This window comes from Sorex araneus, chromosome 4 (genome assembly GCF_027595985.1).
Source record: "Sorex araneus isolate mSorAra2 chromosome 4, mSorAra2.pri, whole genome shotgun sequence".
NCBI lineage: Eukaryota > Metazoa > Chordata > Mammalia > Eulipotyphla > Soricidae > Sorex > Sorex araneus.
In genome coordinates, this window is record NC_073305.1 from 165,367,640 (window position 1) to 165,386,882 (window position 19,243).

Genomic DNA, 19,243 nt, shown 5'->3' on the forward strand with positions numbered 1-19,243 from the left:
TTGTCTCCTTTTGCCCCCAGCCTCTCCTGGCTCCTGCCTTTTATCTGCAGAGAATGATAATGGCCTCTCTGCATCAATTCATTTCCTTCCTGCAGAGAGGTTGGAGGGGTTGATCACCTCCTTGGTTATCAAAGTTCCTGCAGGGTGAGAGAGATTTATTCCACTTTACTTTCCCCAGCTGTGGCTAGTTTACAGATTGTGGTTCTTGGGTTATAGAATTACTTTGTGGGTAGAGGGTTGGGGCTTACCTGGAGGTGCCCAGGGCCTATTCCTAGCTGTGGGCAGAAGTAAACCCTGGTGGGGCTGGATTGATAGAACAGCGGGTAGGGTGTTTGCCTTGCATGCAGCTCACCCAGGTTGGATTCCCAGATCCCATATGGTTCTCTGAGCACCACCAGGAGTCATTCCTGAGTGCAGAGCCAGGAGTTAGCCCTCAGCATGCCGGGTGTGACCCAAAAAGCAAAAATAAATAAATGAGTAAGTGAATGAATGAATAAATAAATAAATAAATTAAGTAAGTAAGTAAGTAAGCCTCTGTAGTGCTTGGGGGACCGTTTGTGAAACCAGGGGATAACACTGGAGTCTGATGCATGCAAGGCTAGTTCCAGTTCCTATGGCATCACTTTTAACCTAATCAGTTATTGGGGCAATTGGGCAGGTGTTGGTGCAACCTTTGTGCAACCTTTGTCCTAGTGACAGTTTGGGCCACTTTTCTCAGTAGGGGGACATGGGCATGTGGGCCCTTTGCAGAAGGAATCTTGGCTGATAGGGAACATAATCTCTTCAATCACACCCGAAGAAACAGATGAGGATAAACGGGAGATAGATGATCTAGTTTGGGAAGGGCTGGATCCCTAGGCATACCTGATAAATTGCTTTTTCTGTCAGGGAGTAGCTTTTTGTTGCTCTTTCTCTCCCTGCCTCCCCCACCCCACCCTGCCACCACTAAAACAACAGCGCTTAAAATACTGGCAGTATGAACGCACTGAAGTATGCAGTTAAATGCAGGAACTAGTAAATCAAGAAGAGAATCGCACACAGGTCACCGGCTCAAGATGAAGAACCCACCTTGTCCAACTGCAGTGTCTGCAATGGAACCCAGTGCGTTGCAACAAAGCATTTACTGTGGCAAGTCAGACCCGTCCTGGTGTGTGTGTGTGTGTGTGTGTGGGGGGGGGTGCTCCTGCTTTGGGCCTTCAGAAGCAGTGCCACAAGGTACCCAAAAGACTCAGCATTCCGCACGAGGCGGGGAGGGGTTCTTTCTTGGTTGGAAGAGAGAGCGGGGCAGGAACTGCGTGCGGGGCGCGCAGGAAAGGTGGCCTAACGCTCGGCTCCGCATTCCTAGAAACCTCGGGCGCGGGGCCACCTGGAGTCGGCCCCCTTTCGGGGCACCTCTCTCCCAATTCCAAGTTTGTCCCTCCTAGGCTTGCAGGGGGGAGTGTGGGCGGGCTCTGTCGTGAGCGCGGAAACTCTTACTTTCCCCAGTTCTTCTTCTTCTTCCTCCTCCTTCTTCTCCTTCTCCTCCTCCTTTCCCCCCTCTACCTCTCTCCCCTCCTCCCCCTCCCCTTCCTCCCTCCTCCTCCTCCTCTTCCTCCCCCGCAACGGGTCTCTTTGCTTCAGTCACTTCCTCCCCCCACCTCTTCCTCCCCGGGGCGTGGAAGGAGGGAACCGGGGCCCGCGGCGCGCGTTGCACCACTTTTCAGTCGCTGGAGACCGGGAGGCGGGGAGGTGAGCGAGCGGGTCCCCCGGGCCAGGTGGCCAGGTGGGAGTTGGGGTGCTGGTTGTGGTGGTGGTGATCGGGGGTGGGTGGCTGGGGGCCGAGCCGCTGCAAGGGCGGGGGTCGTGGGAGCCCGCGGAGGGCGTCGGTGGAGCCGGGCGCTGGGGGTGTGTGTGTGTGTGTGTGTAGGGGGGGGAGCCCCGGTGGGCGCATCCCCGCTCGCCCCCCAGCTCTCCCGCAGACTTCCGCACCCCGCTCACGTGACCGTGGGCCGCGGGCGGGGGCGGCGCGACGGGTCCTCCTGGCGCTCGCGGGTGGCCCGGGAGCTGAGCTGGCTACGGCTCGGAGGGGACAAAGCGCCTCCTTCCGGGGTCGCGGGCGGGCAGTGGGGCTGGTCGGGTGCGGCTCTGGGTGCTCGGGGTTGTGTATTTGGGGGGAGGTTAATGAGGGGACCCTAGGGGCTGGCCAAGCCGGGGCACCGGTTGGAGGAGGCGTCGGGTCGCCGCTCAGGGCGCGGCTGTCGCGGAGACAAAGACACCCCGGAACCCGCCCGCGGCCCCGGATCTGGGGACACGGGCCAGCACGCACACCCGCCAACCGGGTGCTCGTGGCTGCAGGGTCCCGCGACCTCCGTTCTGGGCAGACGCCCAAACTTGGAGCGGTGCGGGTGGTGGTGTTGGGGCGGGGGGGACCCAACAAGGCTGGCGTGCGCGCCCGGACGCTCGCCGGGGATTGCGACCCGCCGAAGTGGCGGTCCCTCTGCAGAAAGTTGGCCCCATCCCCAGCGCGCCCGCCCACGTCGCCCCTATTCCTTGCACGTTAGAAACAAACACACGGGGGCTGGAGTGATAGCACAGCAGGTAGGGCATTTGCCTTGCACGCGGCCGACCCCCCAGTATCCCATATGGTCCCCTGAGCACCGCCAGGGGTAATTCCTGAATGCAGAGCCAGGAGTAACCCCTGTGCATCGCCGGGTGTGACCCAAAAAGCAAAAAAAAAAAAAAAAAAGAAAAAAAAGAACCAAACACACGAAAAATCTCCATGCCGGGTCTCCAAACTTCGCAGCAAACCTTCGCAAGCCTGAGAGGGGCCTTGGGCACGGGACCGGCCAGCTGTGTGGAGCCGGAGGTGGGGCGTGACAGCGCCCCCAGCCCATGCTCCACGTTCTTGGGACTCCCACGCACCGTTTCTGGATTCCATCACATTCCAGCCTGCTGGGTCGCCCGCTGGCGTCTGCCGTTCCCTTCCTTTCTCCAGCTTTCACCCCCTTTTCACGCTTGCTCCCGGTAGGGCCTTTGCCAGTTATTTTTAATCATCTTGTGGCCGTGAACCTTTATTCAGTGTCCTGGACCTTTCAAAGACCGTGTCACAAGAAGCATTTTCCCCCGTTTGGTTCCAAATTAATAATAAACCAGCCAGAGCAGGGAGCATAGCGCTGGTTTCTGACCCTCGTTATTTTTCTTCTGGTAGGGGTCCAGATAGGGAGCCTTTCTGCTTTAGGAACTAGGTCTCAGCGTGTCATATTTCATGCCACTTGCTATTAAATTTAGTGCCTTTGGCCTAATGATAACTAGCAGGAGAGAGGATAAAGCCAAGGCTGAAAAGTGTGGTAGAAACAGCATCTGGTTGTGGGGAGTCCCTCCCGACCATCATTGTAAAGTGGGGATTAATAACACATAGTTTTCAGGGTTCTTAGAATTGCAAGGATTCTCAATAACGAATTGTAAACAAATGCTGGTTGGCTTCCCTTCTTAGATTTGGGTGAACATACATCTGCTTAATATGATGCAGGAAATTTATGCTCCATGCAATAACAGTGTTTCTCCCTTAAATTGCATTGAATGAAAGCTTTGTCCGAATTGGGCAGCCTTTGGTGGGTGGAATGAGCGCGGAACTGTGCGAGAGAGAGTATGGGGGGTGAGAAGGAGAGCTGGAAAATCCGAGGACTCGCCAGGACCCTAATTCTTTTGGATGTTTCATTCTTCCTTCTGTCCAGCAGGAACCAGTTTCCTCATTAACCTTCTCAGATGTATATGACACCTGCCTTTTTTTTCTTCTAGTAACAAATTGTGGACTCTCTTTGACTTTTTGAGAGTTTCTTCCTTACACAGCTTCCAAATCACCCTTCTTATTGTATGGGCCCAACAGAACACAAAACAGGGCCACCTGAGTAAATAAGAAACTTCACTGTGGGCTGGAGCTATAGTACAGCAGCAGGTAGGGCGTTAGCCTTGCACGCGGCTGATCCAGGTTCGATCCCCAGCATCCCACATGGTCCCCCGAGCACCACCAGGAGTAATTCCTGAGTGCAGAGCTGGGTGTGACCCAAAAAAGAAAAAAAAAAAGGAAAAAAGAAACTTCACTGAGCATTTGGGAACGTAGCTTATATGGTCAAGTTCATAGATAGAGCTTGTGTATGTGTGAGGCCTGGGTTAGATCTTCATTATGATTATTTTGGCTTTTTGGGTCACACTGGCAATGCTCAGGGGTTACTTCTGGCTCTGCACTCAGGAATTACCCTTGGCGGTACTCAGGGGACCATATGGGATGCTGGGAATCGAACCTGGGTTGGCCACGTGCAAGGTAAATGCCCTGCCCTCTGTGCTATCGCTCCAGCCCCAGATCTTCATTATTTTTCAGCACTCTTACCTCTTCAGCACTTCTAGGTGTTCCTTCTACAACAATTTAAGGGGGGGAGGGGCTTTGATGAGATAAAAATAGCTCTTCCCTTGGCCAAATTTATGGGTCCAGGTTTTTGAGAGTGCAGGTGACAGAAACTCAGATCAGCACCAAGCAAGCTTGGGAAGGATGGGGGGTGGTTCCTTGATTCCTGAGAGTGGAACCCAGGACTGAAACCCAATCAGTGTTTGATGGTTGAGTCGGTCTCAGTTAGCTTCATTCCTGGTAGGCCCTTCCCACGTGGTGGTTGTACTCATCAGGGCTGTGCGTCTTAAAACCAGTAGGAGAGTTGTGTTTTCATTCAATACTTCTGGCAACTTTTCAGGCTGAATCTCATTGTTCTGGAAGGAAACACCTGCCTTCTGCCCCATCATTCTTGTGTGAACTGTAACTGGAATTTGGGCAAGGCTGTACCCAAGGTAAGTGGGGTTAGAGTCAAAAGGCCCTCTACAAACAAAATTTAGAACATTGGTTTCAAAGTTGTGGGGCTGCGTATTCACACACAAAACAAAATTAAACAAAACAGCATCACTATCCACCTCTGTGTTATCGTTATTTGTGGCTGGGTTTTGATACTTTATTATACTGGCTGTGTCCACAGCCTATCTTTGGCGTTTTTACTAATTTTCTTAATCTTAATATTTTGGATATATTGTCAGATATAATTTACATTAATGTGGTGTCTAATAAGTAGAAACTATACTTTTTATATTGGTTTTCTGTGAATACACTAGCCTATAGTTTTCCACTCTTTTTGTAGCACTATGTAGCACTATCATCCCATTGGTCATGGATTTGCTCGAGCAGTCACCAGCAACGTATTTATTGTGAGACTTGTTACTGTTCTTGGCATATTGAATATGCCACGGGTAGCTTGCCAGGCTCTGCCTTGCAGGCGGGATACCCTTGGTAGCTTGCTGGGCTCTCTGAGAGTGGGCGGAGGAATCGAACCCGGTCGGCCGTGTGCAAGGCAAATACCCTACCCACTGTGCTATTGTATACAAGCTTATTTAATATTATACTTTTGTAATATTTACAATATATTTATTATAAAATCACACATTTATAATATAATATTATATTGTATATAACATTAATCATGCTTAATTATAATATTATATATTTATAGTATTATAATATTTAAATGATGTGAATATTCATGTAATATAGCAGATGGTTTAGTATGAGCTGATAGAAAAGTGAGGTACCAATCAATATCCTTTATTTAATATTCTTTTAAAAATAGTTTTGGAGGGCCACACCTGGCAGGCTTGGGGATGACTCCCTGGCTCTGTGGTCAGGGGTCACTCCTAGTGGTGCTGGGGGGACCATGCAGTGTTGTTAATTGAATCAAGACTCCTGCACGCAATCTCTAGCCCTTTGAACCATCTCCCCAGCCAGATGTCGTTCAAAAACAAAAAGTTATTAAAAAAAGTTATTAACAAAAAGTTATTTATAAACTATAAAAAGTTATTTCCTTTCCCCTATATGGTGTGAGTTTCATCTCTCCCTACCTGCTCTCTCCTGATTCCGCTGTTCCTCTTCTTTCACTTTCTGTTGCTGTTTGCTCCTTGACCTTCCTGTGTCTCTGACTGGATGCTCCTCCTCCTCCACCTCCTGCCACCTTTCCCTCCCCTTCACCCACTCTTCCTTCTCCTCCATCTCCCCTCCTCCATCCACCAGCACCCCTACCTCCTCTGTGTCCCCTCCCCCCTTAAATCAGCAACCCTGGCTACACCTCCCGCAGCTGTAATGCTCTCACCCCACCCTCCACTTTCCCAAAGGTTGTTACTTTGTTTCATCTAAAACCAGCATTTACTGGGGCTTGACTCTTGGTATCCTATCTGGAGGAGGAAGTTGTGTCTGAGCGGGAGATGGGGTGCGGGAGGTTAGCCAAGAAGGGAAGAAGAGTCAGAGTATGAGTCCAGGAGACTGTGTGCGTGAAGGCTGGGAGGGCGGAGACCAGGGGCATTTGATCGCTGAGAAGAAGCTCCGTGTAGTTGCCGCCTGGAGTTTAACAGGGAGCATGAGGGAGGCAGAACCCAACTCAGGGAGCCAAGCCAAGTCTCAGTGCTGATTTCTGCCGGCCTGTGCCTTCACCAGAGAGGAGTGGCCTTCCCCACAAGCTGTCCATGCAACTAGGTGGTCCTTGGCACTGCCCCGGGGGTGACTGCATCTGATCCGGATGGCCTTCGAATGTCCTCCGAGTGCTATCCTTGCAAAATGCGATAGGAGAGTGTGGTGTTTATTTTGCTTCCAGCTCCTACCCCAGGAAATGCTCCTTTTGTGCCTCGGCTTTTGTGCCCACTGTCCCCTGATGTACCACCCACCCTTCCTCACTGCCTACGGGGTCCGCTCCCCACCCAGAGACTGCTGCAACGCCTTTGCTGGCTTGCCCCCCTGGGCACTCACCACTCCCAGGGGATTTGTTCTGTCACTTTCCCAAGCCTTTAATTAAGTGCTTCTGGAGCAGGAACTACTTCCTCAGATCTGATGTTATCCTTGGATATTAGGGGCCAAACAGCATCCTGGGGAATATGGGCATAGAGTTAACAGCGGCTTGGAGAGTCACTGCATTCTCCTCAGTGGTCTGCCGACTCAGAGCGGGGGCTTCCACAAGGGGCTGTTTTCATGATTGAGAGGGAAAATGGAGGGTCTCTAATGCTATGTACGTTTTACAGTAGGAGTTTTAGAAGATGAAAGTGGTAGATCAATGGTGACCAATGATCCATGAAATAAAGGACTCTGGGGTTATCAAGAGCGGGGATGAAATGTGGATGTTGTAATAATGCAGAGTTATTTTGTTTTTTTCCTCCCTCGGGAAGCCATGAATGTGGATCACGAAGTTAACCTCTTGGTGGAGGAAATTCATCGTCTGGGTTCAAAAAGTAAGTATTCAGCCACAGGGAAATGGTATAGGATTTAAGGCACTTGCTTTACATGCAGCCGACCCTGGTTTGACCTCTGGACTGCATGTGGTTCTCTGAGCATTGCCATGACTAAGCCCCAAGCATGGCTGAGTATGACCCTGAAATTCAATAACCAACAAAAGTAAGCGTTGAGTTGGAGAGAGAGCATGTGTTTCCCTGAGTATTACCGTGACTAACCGTCAAGCATGGCTGGGTATGGCCCCCCAATCCAAAAACCAACGAAAGTAAGTGTTGGGTTCAAGAGAGCATAGGAGGTAAAGTGCTTGCCTCTTATTTTATATATAAGATATATAAGATTCCCTGAGTACTGCCAGGAGTCATTCCTGAGAACAGAGCCAAGAATAGCTCCTGACACTGCCAGGTGTGGCCCAAGCTTTCCCCTCTCCCAAAGAAAAATAAAAAGTACTTACTTACTTCTGGGGCTGGAGCGATAGCACAGCGGGTAGGTGTTTACCTTGCATGTGGCCAACCAGGGTTTGATTCCCAGCATCCCATATGGTCCCCTGAGCACCACCAGGGGTGATTCCTGAATGCAGAGCCAGGAGTAACCCCTGTGCATCACCAGGTGTGACCCAAAAGGCAAAAAAAAAAAAAGAAAAAAAAAAGTAAATATTCTGACATGAATACCTAGTACCTTGTGTCCTCAGAGCAGACACAACCGAATTTGTAGTAGGAACCTAGGAAGGGCTCACCTAAGGCTTCAGGACCACTGGAGAAAAGCTAAGAGCAGGCAGGTGAGAACTACCTTCAGCTGGGAAGTGGTTTCCCAAGACACCAGGCCTTTGGGTTACTGTGATTCTGGGGCAGAGTATGATGGAACTATTTCATTATCCTTACATTGGAATTAAGGTGCTGATTTAATCTGGCTGCAGAGCAAATGGGTGGAATCATATTCAAATTTCTGTTGTCATCATTTTTCAGACTTCCAAAGAATTAGGGACTCAGACTGACACAAAACTGAATGACTCCTGTTTTTTCAGACTCTTGAGTTTTGTGCGTCTGGGCACGTGCGAACTCAGAGCTGGATTCGCCCGTCCTCATCCCGCCTTTCACAGCAGCTTGCAGGTAGCTGCTGGTGAAGTCACTGCAATTAGTGAGGCGTGGATGGTGTAAATCTTTGTCCTCTTCGGAGTGAAAGCCACTGCTTCCTTGCAGCTTTCAGTAGTTTATGCCTCTCAGAGAAGAAATGTTAAAGTTGGGGGAATCTTTTTCAGAGTTTCAAGAGCAATAGATGCATTTAGCAACAGCCAGGATAATGGGATTTAAAGTTTAGTAACATCATATAGGTGAAAAGAAATTTTAAAAAAGGTAACTCATGGTCAGTGCAATAGTATGGCTGGTAGGGCATTCGCCTTCCATGTGGTTTGACCCAGGTTTGGTCCCCAGCACCCTGGAATGGTCTCCCAAGCTCACCGGGAGTGATCTCTGAGCTCAAAGTCAGGAGTAAGCCCTGAACACCTCTGGATGTGGCCCCAAACAAAAAAAAAATCAGCAAAAAGGTACCTCAGGAGAACCGTTGTGTTCGTATAGCTTGATTCTCCTTTCTCTTCGTTGTGTTTGCTGAAATAACAGGGTTATATCTTACTGTTTCACTAGTCAAACTGAAATAACAGGGCATGCTCTGAAAAACGCCAATAAGCCGTTCACAGTAAATGTCCCTATATCAGTTTGCTATTACTGCTCTATTAGCAGTGACATCCTATTTAATATCTTGACAGTGATGTAGTTGATGCGTCTGACTTAGCTTTGTTCAGCTACTATAACAAAATGCCCCTGGGCTGGAGAGAGAGTACATGGGTAAGGCTTCTGCCTTGCATGCAGCTGACCCTGCATCAATCCCTGGCTCTGCATACGGTCTCTTGAGCTCTGCCGGGAGGAATCTCTGAGTATAGAGCTAGAAGGAAGACTGTGCACAACTGCTGGGTGTGGTGCGCAGTACCTCCCTTCAAACAGCCTTCCCTTCCTCCCTGCTGTCCCCTCCCCCCCCGCCCGCCCCCAAGAATACCCAACTTCACAGACTCATCCAGATGGTCTGGGATAATCTCTGTATTTCAGGATCTTAATTTAATTATATCTTCAAAAAGCAGGTAAGATAAAATTCATGGGGGTGTGGGATTAGGATATTAGGGGTTCTTTTAATTTAATTTTAGGGACTGGAGTGATAGTACAGCAGGTAGGGCGTTTGCCTTGCACACAGCCAACCCGGGTTCAATTCCCAGCATCCCATATGGTCCCCCGAGCACCTCCAGGAGTAATTCCTGAGTGCAAAGTCAGAAGTAACCGCTGAGCATCGCTGGGTGTGACCCAAAAAGAAAAAATAAACAAACAAACAAACTTGAAAAATTAATTTAACTTTAGTTTTATAAAGTGGTTCACAAGTTACATTTAATATTCAAACACTAGTCCCACCACCATTGCACCTTCCCACCACCATATTTTGTATATTTTCATCCCGAACCCCAACCCCTGCCCCAAAGAAGAATCAAAATAATTTATTTTTTACTGTTGTTATAAATAAACTGCTGAAAGTGCTCCAAAAAAGTTTCTTTAGAGGAAAGTGTGGGGAAAGTGTGTGAAAATTGTACTTCACCTAGGGACCATTAATCCCTTCTATAAGAGATTAGAATGTTGTTAAAGGTTGAGACTTGTGGTGTGCTTTTATATATATATGTATATATATGTATGTATATATATCTGTATATATATATCTGTAAAAATATATTTCCCTCTAAAATTGGTTGCCTTCTACTTCAAACTTCATCAAATGTGGTGTGCTATTCTTGAAATGTAAGTGGTGTGAGGTATGAGATGTCCAGGAATAGGTTCACTCGTGGGTGAGGCTCAGCCCGAGCGTGTGGAGAGAGGCTGTGAGCACGACTGTGGTTGGGTTCTGGAGGTTTTCGGCTGCCAGGGCTGGGTTGGGGCGGGGAGGGGCCTCACCCCACCCCCCTCGGGGCGCCTCAAATGAAACAGCCTGGCGTGAGGTCCAGCGGCATCGCTATTGCGAGTCGCTTTATGCTCTCTTCCAAGAGATTTTTGGATATTAGGCTTGGAGGGCCAGTATTCTTCCAATCACCTCCCCTTTTTCGGTCTTCTTTAATAACCTTATTTTTACAAGGCAGCTTAGTCATCATTACTGAGCTATACCAAGAGAAGATAAAGTAGGCAGATAGAAGTTTATGTTGCCTCAACAATCAAGAGAGCTGAGTTGGACACTGTTGTACGTGTGTACATGCCACACACTGTGATAGACTCACGTTGGATAAGGTGTTTTTCTTTTCCTAAGCAATGTTAGTTGAGAAAAATCGATCACTAGGCAATTATTCAGAAAAAAAAATAGTACAAACAGGGGCTGGAGTGATAGCACAGCAGGTAGGGCATTTGCCTTGCATGCGGCCAACCCGGGTTTGATTCCCAGCATCCCATATGGTTCCCTGAGCACCACCAGGGGTGGTTCCTGAGTGCAGAGCCAGGAGTGACCCCTATGCATCAATGAGTGTGACCCACAAAGCAAAAAAAATAAACTAGTATGAACAACTGTGGAGTACTCTGTTTCTCTGCACAATTCCCAAGTGCCTCATTATTGAAACTGGTGGTCGGGGGCACCCAGTGAATTCCTTGACTGGCAGGAAGGACTGCGGTGTGGAAGACCGGTCTGCTGGGGAGGAAATGCAGGAGTGGAGTTGGCATTTTTGTAGAATTCTGAGTAAGCGGTGAAGAATGGTGTTTATTTAATTCTCCAATTAAAGGAATAATTGATCCGGATTCTGGTTTCCTCTCCCCCTTCTCACCATGCACCTGTGGTGGAAGTTTTGTTGCTGTTTTTCTTTCTTTTTCTGGGCTGTACCCAGAAAAGGGTACTGCTTGGGGGCTGCTCTGAGCTCTATGCGAGGGATTAGGGGTAGAGAACAGGGGGGTTTGTGGTGCCAGGGATGGAAACTGGATGTGCAAATGGTGTCCCACGTGCAGAACATCTGCTTAGCCGTCTCTCAGGCCAGTAGTGGCAATAGAAGTTTGGAGAGGTTTATTTTTTTTTCTTTTAATCCCAGCGGTAATCTCTTTTTTGGTTTAGGGGCTCCACTTGGTAATACTCAGGGGCCACTCTCAATTCTGTGCTTGCGGGTCGCTCCAGCAGTGCTCAGGGTGACATGTGGGGTTGAGCATTCAGCTGGGATCTCCCAAGATATACAGCGTGTGCTCAGCCCATTGAACTATTGCCCTGGCCCTGGATGGTTAAACATCTTAAGGGTGTCTTTGCGAAGATTTGTAGGATTTCCTTTTCTCTTGGCTCTTTCTCCATGTCAGCTTAGTAGTCAGGTTTAACTAGCATTAAAGCTTCTCAGTTTTGGGGGGCTGGGAATAGCTCAAGAGGGGGAGCAAATGTCTAGCATGTGCAACTCCCTGAATTCAGTCCCAGGCACTGCATGGCCCTCTAAGCTCTGCAGGTCTGACCCGAGTGGCCCCAGTAGTGCCAAGTGTAGCCTCTATAAAACAAAATAAAATAGAGAAGAAGTCTAACCTCTGCATCACTAGAATAGTATTGTTATTCTACTAGGGTAAACTGAAATGTCTCTTCAACATTAGCAGCTTTACAAACTAGAAGACTACAGAGTAATTATTGTTCCTTCTGTGAGGGTGAAAATACTTGGAACACTGCAACTTGACCAGACCTCTTGACCGCCCTGCTGCTGCTAATACATGACTTAATAGAGTTGGAGAGCATCTATGGAAAGGGGTTGTCTATTGACATGTTATCATTAATTATTTAAGTTGTCTCCAGAATAATGTTGATCAATCTGAATTTTGACTCTGATGGCTGATCTGGGACCAGTCGAACTAGGATGTCTTAGATGAGGCTGACAAGGATGAATTTGGTTTTACCTGTTACTTTGGAAATAAAAAAAAAATTTATAGTTATTTCTCATCCTGTAGAAAATGATGGAGTGGTTGAAGGTTATTTGGAGCTTTAAATTCATTCATTCAACAAATATTTTTCGAGTGCTCTCTGTGTACTCAAGTGCAGGAAATGTGAGATTGAGCAAAATTCCATCTCATGCTAGAAAGTGGTTAGGGTTGGGGGCTATGGGGAAATCTGGGGGTGAATGCCGGCTTTTCTCTTTTTGTGACTGTTGTGTGAGCTTGGAAACTTTACCAAACATTTCTCTGCCTTGTTTTTCTTACTAATAAAAAAATCACCTTCTATTTCAATGATATTAAAGACCCCGTTTTTCCATACTTCAAAGTCTACAGGATGTATCTTACAATACATAGTGTACAATAGTTGAATTGGCAGTTTAATTGGAACCAAAAAAAAAAAAGATGGCTCTTGGATCAATTTCTCTTAGTAATTGAAGCAAAATTAATTTATTAAATTTTAATGACTGTAAAATGCATTGGACAGTCCTAGCAACATGACACATACTTAATAAACGATAGTGATTATCATTGTAATTGATGGTGAATGCTTTGATAGACATGTACTCCATTTGATTTTATCATTTCTTTGGGGTTTCTGGGCCACACCCAGCAAGAGCTCAGCATCTACTCCCGGTTCTGGCTTAGGGGTCATTTCTGCTGGAGCTCGGGGTCCCTGCAGTACTGGGATAAGACCCGGAACTTGGGCGCACAGTGCATGCACTCTGGCCTTTTGAGCTGTGTCTCTGGCCTCTGATAGGGACTCAACTCTGGAAGAAGAAATTACGGTGAACTTCTTGAAACCTCTCAGATAAGGGAATGCTTGAGTCCAATTCCATAGAAAAAGGAATTAGCAGGGCAGGACGCTGAGATGCTTGAGCAGAATATCCAGGAGAGCTCTTATGTTGCCTGTTGTAGCAAGATTTCAACTCTCCCCCAGCCCCATTTATTTGTGGTGTGCCAGGCATTGAACTGAGGTTTTTAGCTTACTACTGAGCCACATCCCTGGCCCTGATTTCCTTTACTTTCTAGCAGGGAGAGGTAGGTGGTGTGAATCTACACCCGAAGCTGCTCAGGGGACCATGCATGCAGTGCCCAGATCCAACTTGGGGCGCCCACAATTAAAGTATGGATCCCAGCCCTTCGAGCCGTCTCCCCAGCCCCATAATAATTCTTTTTGAGTGCATCCAAATTATTGGGCTGGTGGTTAGGTGAGAGACAAGTGCACGAGCCTTTAAAACTATTTTTTTCTGTGGGGCCACACAGTCCACTTTATTGGAAGATGACAGAGAGCCATGAAATTATTAAAACAGGGCCAGAGAGATAACACTGCCAGAAAGGCACCTGCCTTGCACAGGTCTGACCCTGGTTTGACCCTTGACACTGCATATGGTCCGATCACTGCCAGGAGTGAACTCTGAGGACAGTGCCAGGAGGAAGCCCCTAAGCAGCAATTCCTCTCATCTCATCCCTGCCCTTAACCCGCCTCCCCTCCTCCCCCCCAAGTTAAAGTAGAAGGAAAACACTCAGGTTTGCAATTTTTAATTTTTTTTTTTTAATTTTGGACAAACCCAGTGGTGCTTAAGGGAGGCTGTGCTTGGGGGAACCACGCAGTGTCAAGAATCAAACCTAGGGTAGGGCATTTGCCTTGCACAAGGCCGACCCAGGTTCAATCCCCCAGCATCCCATATGGTCCCCCAGCACTGCCAGGAGTAAATCCTGAATACAGAGGTAGGAGGAGTAATCCCTGAGCATCGATGGGTATGACCCAAAAAGAAAAAAAAAAGAAAAGAACCAAACCTAATCAAATCATAGTATAGCAGATAATGCAATCTTGCACGTGGCTGATCCAGGTTCGATCCCAGCGTCCCACATGGTCCCCTGAGCACTGCCAAGAGCGATCCCTGAGTGCAGAGCCAGGAGTAACTCCTGAACACTGCCACATGTGGCCTCCAAAATAAGCAAACAAATGGAAGTCTTGAGTGCGGAGAATCAAACCCAGGTATCCTGCATGCAAAGTCTGTCCTTAGCCTTGATCTCTCCAAGCCTTTGCTAGATTTATTTTGAAAAACTCTGAGCCATCCTTCCCTTTATTTTCTTTATGAGGACTATATGCAGCAGTTCTGGGGGGCCCAGGACTGGGCTTAAGGCCACTCTCAATGATGACCACCCTTGCATTGCTTGGGTGTGGAATGTCCTGCTCTACTGGATGTTGAGCTCGGGGTGTCCCACATATAAGGCATGTGCTCTATCTCTTAAGGTATGTTCCAGACTCATATTCCCCTTTGTGGTGTTTTTAGGACATACCAACTGGTGCTCAGGGCTTACTCCTGACACTGTGCTCACGAGTCATCACTCCTGGCAGGCTCAGAGGACCATCGGGGATGCTGGGGTTTCCACCTGGGTCAGCTGTGCAAGGCAAACACCCTGCCCCGTGTACTACACTTCCAACGATCTTCTTTAAAGTCCAGAAGTTTCCTCTCATTGTTGTAGCTCTGAGTCATCTTGCCTTCCGAACTATCGGATGCAGGATTTTTGCTGTTCACGACATCCTGCTGTTTGATCCGGGCGATTTGCTTGTTCAGTGTTTATTTCTTCTTTCCTCATGGGAATTAAAGCTACTTCTCTGAGACCTTGCAAGTGTTTTTAGAAAGTGATCTAGTAAGTGCTCTTTTTTTCTGCCTCTAGTATCTAGCACAATAGAGAAATCTGTTAAGCTTTGGTTTGGGGGACTCAGGAATGCTTGGCAGTGGCGTGGTGCCTCTCACTGGAATGACCAGCCTCTTGATGCTGGAAGCAGGCAGGGGTTCAAGCCTGTAGACAGGCAGATACAAACCCCCAGTGAGAGGTTCACCTTTAACTCTTGAGTTTTCAGTTGATTTATTTAGTTTTTAAATGCAGATCCACTCTGTGTTGACCTGAATTTTTTTTTCTTCTTGCTTTTTTGGGTCACACCTGGCAATGTACAGGGGTTACTCCTGGCTCTGCACTGAGGAATTACTCCTGGCAGTGCTCAGGGGACCATATGGGATGCTGGGAATCGAACCCAGATAGGCCGCCTGAAAGGCAAATGCCCTACCCGCTGTGCTATCGCTCCAGCCCCTTAAAATTTTTTTTTAACTGGTTTAAAGGACTAAAGAGTTAGTACAGGGTTGAAGGCTCCTGCCTTATGTATAGCTGACTCTTGTTTGATCCTCAGCATGGCATATCACTGTATCACTGTCATCCCATTGCTCATTGATTTGCTCAAGCGGGCACCAGTAACATCTCCATTGTGAGACTTGTTACTGTTTTTGGCATATCGAATACGCCACGGGTAGCTTGCCAGGCTCTGCCATGCAGGAGGGATATTCTCAGTAGCTTTCCGGGCTCTCCGAGAGGGACGGAGGAATTGAACCGGGTGGGCCGCATGCAAGGCAAACGCCCTAGCCGCTGTGCTATCATAACCATAGCATGGCATATGGTTCTCTGAATACTGCCAAGGCTCAGTCCTCAGCACAGAGCCAGGAATAGTGCCCGAGCACTGCCAGGTGTGGCACAAACCCCCACCCCACACCAATATCTGAGGTTTTCTTGTGAGCATTTTAAGGAATAGAATACAGGTGGGAAGAAGAGAAATTTTCCAGAAACTCTGGCCCCACACGTGCATAGCATCTCCTATTATCACATGACTCATCAGAGTGGCACTTTTGTTAGAATTAATGTCCCCATGTTGTCACATTATCACTCGGTGTTTGTAGCTTATATTAAAGTTCAGTCTTAGAAGTGTGCCTGCTCTAGTTTGAGCAAATGTAAAGGAACCTGTATCTTCTATCATAGGATCCTACGGCCTCTTCAGTCCTTTAACAATCCTCTGTGTTCTGTCTTTTCACCTCTCTCCTACCTCTGAAAACCAACAATCTTTTTATTATCTCTAATGTTTGGAATTTTCTAGAATGTCATATAGTAGGGGTGGCGGGTGGAGCAGGGAGGAGAGAGAGAGAGTATAGAGGGATTAGGTTGTTTGTCTTGCATGCAGCAACTTTGGTTCAGTCCACATTCCCCTAAGTACCATATCTGCCCACTGTATGAAAGAATGTCAATTATTTGGAATCATGCAGTATGTCACTTCTTCTTCTTCTTTTTTTTTTTTGGATCATCCCGTGATGCACAGGGGTTACTCCTGGCTCTGCACTCAGGAATTACCCCTGGCGTTGCTCAGGGTACCATATGGGATGCTGGGAATTGAACCCGGGTCATCTGCATTCAAGGCAAATAAATGCCTTACCTGCTGTGCTATTGCTCCAGCTCCAGTGTGTTGCTTCTTTTACTACTAGTAGGCCTTTACTTTTCTGTCATGTCTTTCCACAGTTTGAAATTTTGTTTCTATAAAGAAACAGAAAAATTGGCTGTTGGCTAGGCAATGCCTTAACTCTTCCAGTCTGCCTTAGTTTTGAACCTTCATGTTAAAAGACTGGTCTCTAAGCGAGAAAATGTAGTATGTAGTGCTCTCGGTAAATCTAGTTGTCCCCTCCCCATTTTTAATGCCCCAAGTTCTTCATTGAAGTGTGTGTGTGTGTGTAGGGGTGGGGTTGGGTTGAGTGCCTCTAAAACGCACTAAGAGAAACACAGCTTCTGGAGGTGGGTTTCTCTTGTGTTACTTTAATCCATTCAACAACAGTCCTCCCAATTAAAATGTGTACCAAGAATGTGCAAGAGTAGGGCCTGAGCACATTTGGCTTCTATAAATGTTCTTTGCTTTCCTTGTAGTTTCTTTTAGATGATGTTAAGGACAAGAGAACTCTTTGTTTTTACTTCATTTTTTGTTCTTTCTCTTCTTTTCTTTCGTTCTTGGGCCACACCCAGAGATGCTCAGGGGTAACTCCTGGATCTGCGCTCAGGGATCCCTCCTGGCAGTATTCAGTGGACCCGATGCCGGAGATCCAACCCGGGTCGGCCACATGCAAGGCAAATGCTGTACTCTCTTATCTCTCTGACCCCTGGTTTGTCATTTTTGGACTCAGGGGAATCAGTGGACTGAATTGGAATGTTAGCTTGAATATTTAATTCTCGGTTAAATCATTGTTCAGCATTTATAAAGATGATGCAAATCTGCTGAACATAAGGGCAAGGAGACAGACTTTGCATGTGCTAACACTGTGTTTTCTCACATTAGATGCTGACGGGAAGTTAAGTGTGAAATTTGGGGTTCTCTTCCGAGATGACAAATGTGCCAATCTCTTTGAAGCCCTGGTGGGAACTCTCAAAGCTGCGAAAAAAAGGAAGATTGTGACCTACACAGGAGAACTGCTTTTACAAGGGGTTCACGACGACGTTGATATTGTGTTGCTGCAAGATTAATGTATTCTGCATATCTTTGTTTAGCTTTATGTTTTGTTTTTGGCAAACTGGAATATTTAGCCAGGGGCAGACTGAGGGGCAGACTTATTGTATTTTTACAGGATGTTGTTAAAAATGGAGGCTCATGTTTTGGAAATCTGTCCTTTTTTATATCTTTAAAATGTATGTATGGCACTGTAAAATAAGATCTATTATTTTTCTCAGGAATCTGGTTGGAAAATTGAGGCCACGGGTTATTTTGGTGGGGTGGGGAATTGTTTGTTTCATAAATCATTCTTAGATCATTTCTACAGATACTTGACATTCTGTGAAAATAAGAAGCAAAACTGCAGACTGGCTACCCCTTAGGAATATTAAAATGTTTATGTAATAAAACTTGTAGTAATCCTAAAATTGCTTCACTGTTGTATTCTGTTATTTAATATTTATGTGCCTCTCAGAATTGACTTTTCATATCAAGATTAGGTAGGTAATGATGGTCCAAATTATTTTCATTTCAAGAAAAATTCAGTTAAAAATGTAGAATTTTTTGAGAATCATTCATACTGTTTTTCAAAAAATTAGAAATTTTGCTCCCATTTGACCCAGCAATACCACTCCTGGGAATATATCCCGGAGAGGCAAAAAAGTATAGTTGAAATGACATCTGCACTTCTATGTTCATTGCAGCACTGTTTACAATAGCCAGGATATGGAAAAATACCCAAGTGCCCAAAAACAGATGACTGGTTGAAGAAACTTTGGTACATCTACACTATGGAATACTATGCAGCTGTTAGAAAAGATGAAGTCATGAAATTTTCACACAAGTGGATCATCATAGAAAGTATCATGTTAAGTGAAATGAGTCAGAAGGAGAGGGACAGGCATAGAAAGATTGCACTCAGCTGTGAAATATAAAGTAACAGAATGGGAGACTAATACCCAAGAGTAGTAGAGATAAGGACCAGGAGGTCTGCTCCATGGCTTGGAAACTGGCCTCACATGTGGAAGAAAAGGCAGCTCAGATAGAGAAGGGAACACCAAGTAAGGGATGTTAAGAGGACTCACTCAGGTTGAAAGATGCATACCAAAAGTAGACTATAGACTGAATATGATGGCCGCTGAGTACTTCTATTGCAAACCACAACACCCAAAAGGAGAGAGGGAACAAAAGCGAGTGCCCTGCCCCAGAGGCAGGGCGGGGTAGAGGGGATGGGGGGTTGGTGGGAGGGATGCTGGGACCATTGGTGGTGGAAAATGGGCACTGGTGGAGGGATGGGTACTCATCATGTGTGACTGAAACGCAAGCACGAAGGTCTGTAAGCCTGTAACTGTACCTCATGGTTATTCACTAATGAAAATTTTTAAAAAGAAAAAATAGAATTTTAAAAACAGGGATATTTAGTATTATATATGGTTGGATTTAACAAAAATGATGATGGTGATGCATATTGGGAATATACACTGTGTTTGGTGTTTTGCCAAGAAACAACCCAATATTCTTCCTTCATTTTATATTAGATTTTATTAGGTTTTAGGCCATACCTGGTGGGGTTAGGGCTCACTCCTGGCAGTTCTCTGGAGACCATGCGGTGCTGGGGATGGACTTTCTCCTCCCTCATACAAAGCACGTACCTTCCTGTTGTGCTATCTCTCTGGCTCAAAACTTCTCTTTCTAATT

General features: G+C 46.8%; 1 protein-coding gene across 3 annotated transcripts; it reads left to right on the plus strand.

The window, feature by feature from the left end:
• The first annotated feature begins 1,517 nt into the window (after window positions 1–1,517).
• ABRACL (ABRA C-terminal like) lies at window positions 1,518–17,980 on the plus strand. 3 transcript variants are annotated; one of them, XM_055136108.1, is made up of 4 exons: window positions 1,518–1,728; window positions 4,722–4,819; window positions 7,222–7,284; window positions 17,396–17,980. In XM_055136108.1, the coding sequence occupies exons 3-4, from the start codon at window positions 7,224–7,226 to the stop codon at window positions 17,578–17,580; spliced, it is 246 nt and encodes an 81-aa protein (XP_054992083.1). In that variant the 5' UTR covers window positions 1,518–1,728; window positions 4,722–4,819; window positions 7,222–7,223; the 3' UTR covers window positions 17,581–17,980. The 3 variants fall into 3 exon arrangements, with proteins under 3 accessions (XP_054992083.1, XP_054992081.1, XP_054992082.1); XM_055136106.1 differs by having other exon boundaries at window positions 1,683–1,728; window positions 4,722–4,815; window positions 17,396–17,977; XM_055136107.1 differs by lacking the exon at window positions 1,518–1,728 and adding an exon at window positions 1,742–1,762 and having other exon boundaries at window positions 4,722–4,815; window positions 17,396–17,977.
• Window positions 17,981–19,243: the final 1,263 nt, after the last annotated feature.

Excerpts from the sequence above, each read along its gene's own strand:
- ABRACL (XM_055136108.1), top strand. The coding sequence starts at position 7,224 with ATGAATGTGGATCACGAAGTTAACCTCTTGGTGGAGGAAATTCATCGT. Across the intron at positions 7,285-17,395 it reads TCATCGTCTGGGTTCAAAAA|ATGCTGACGGGAAGTTAAGT; the intron begins GTAAGTATTCAG and ends TTCTCACATTAG.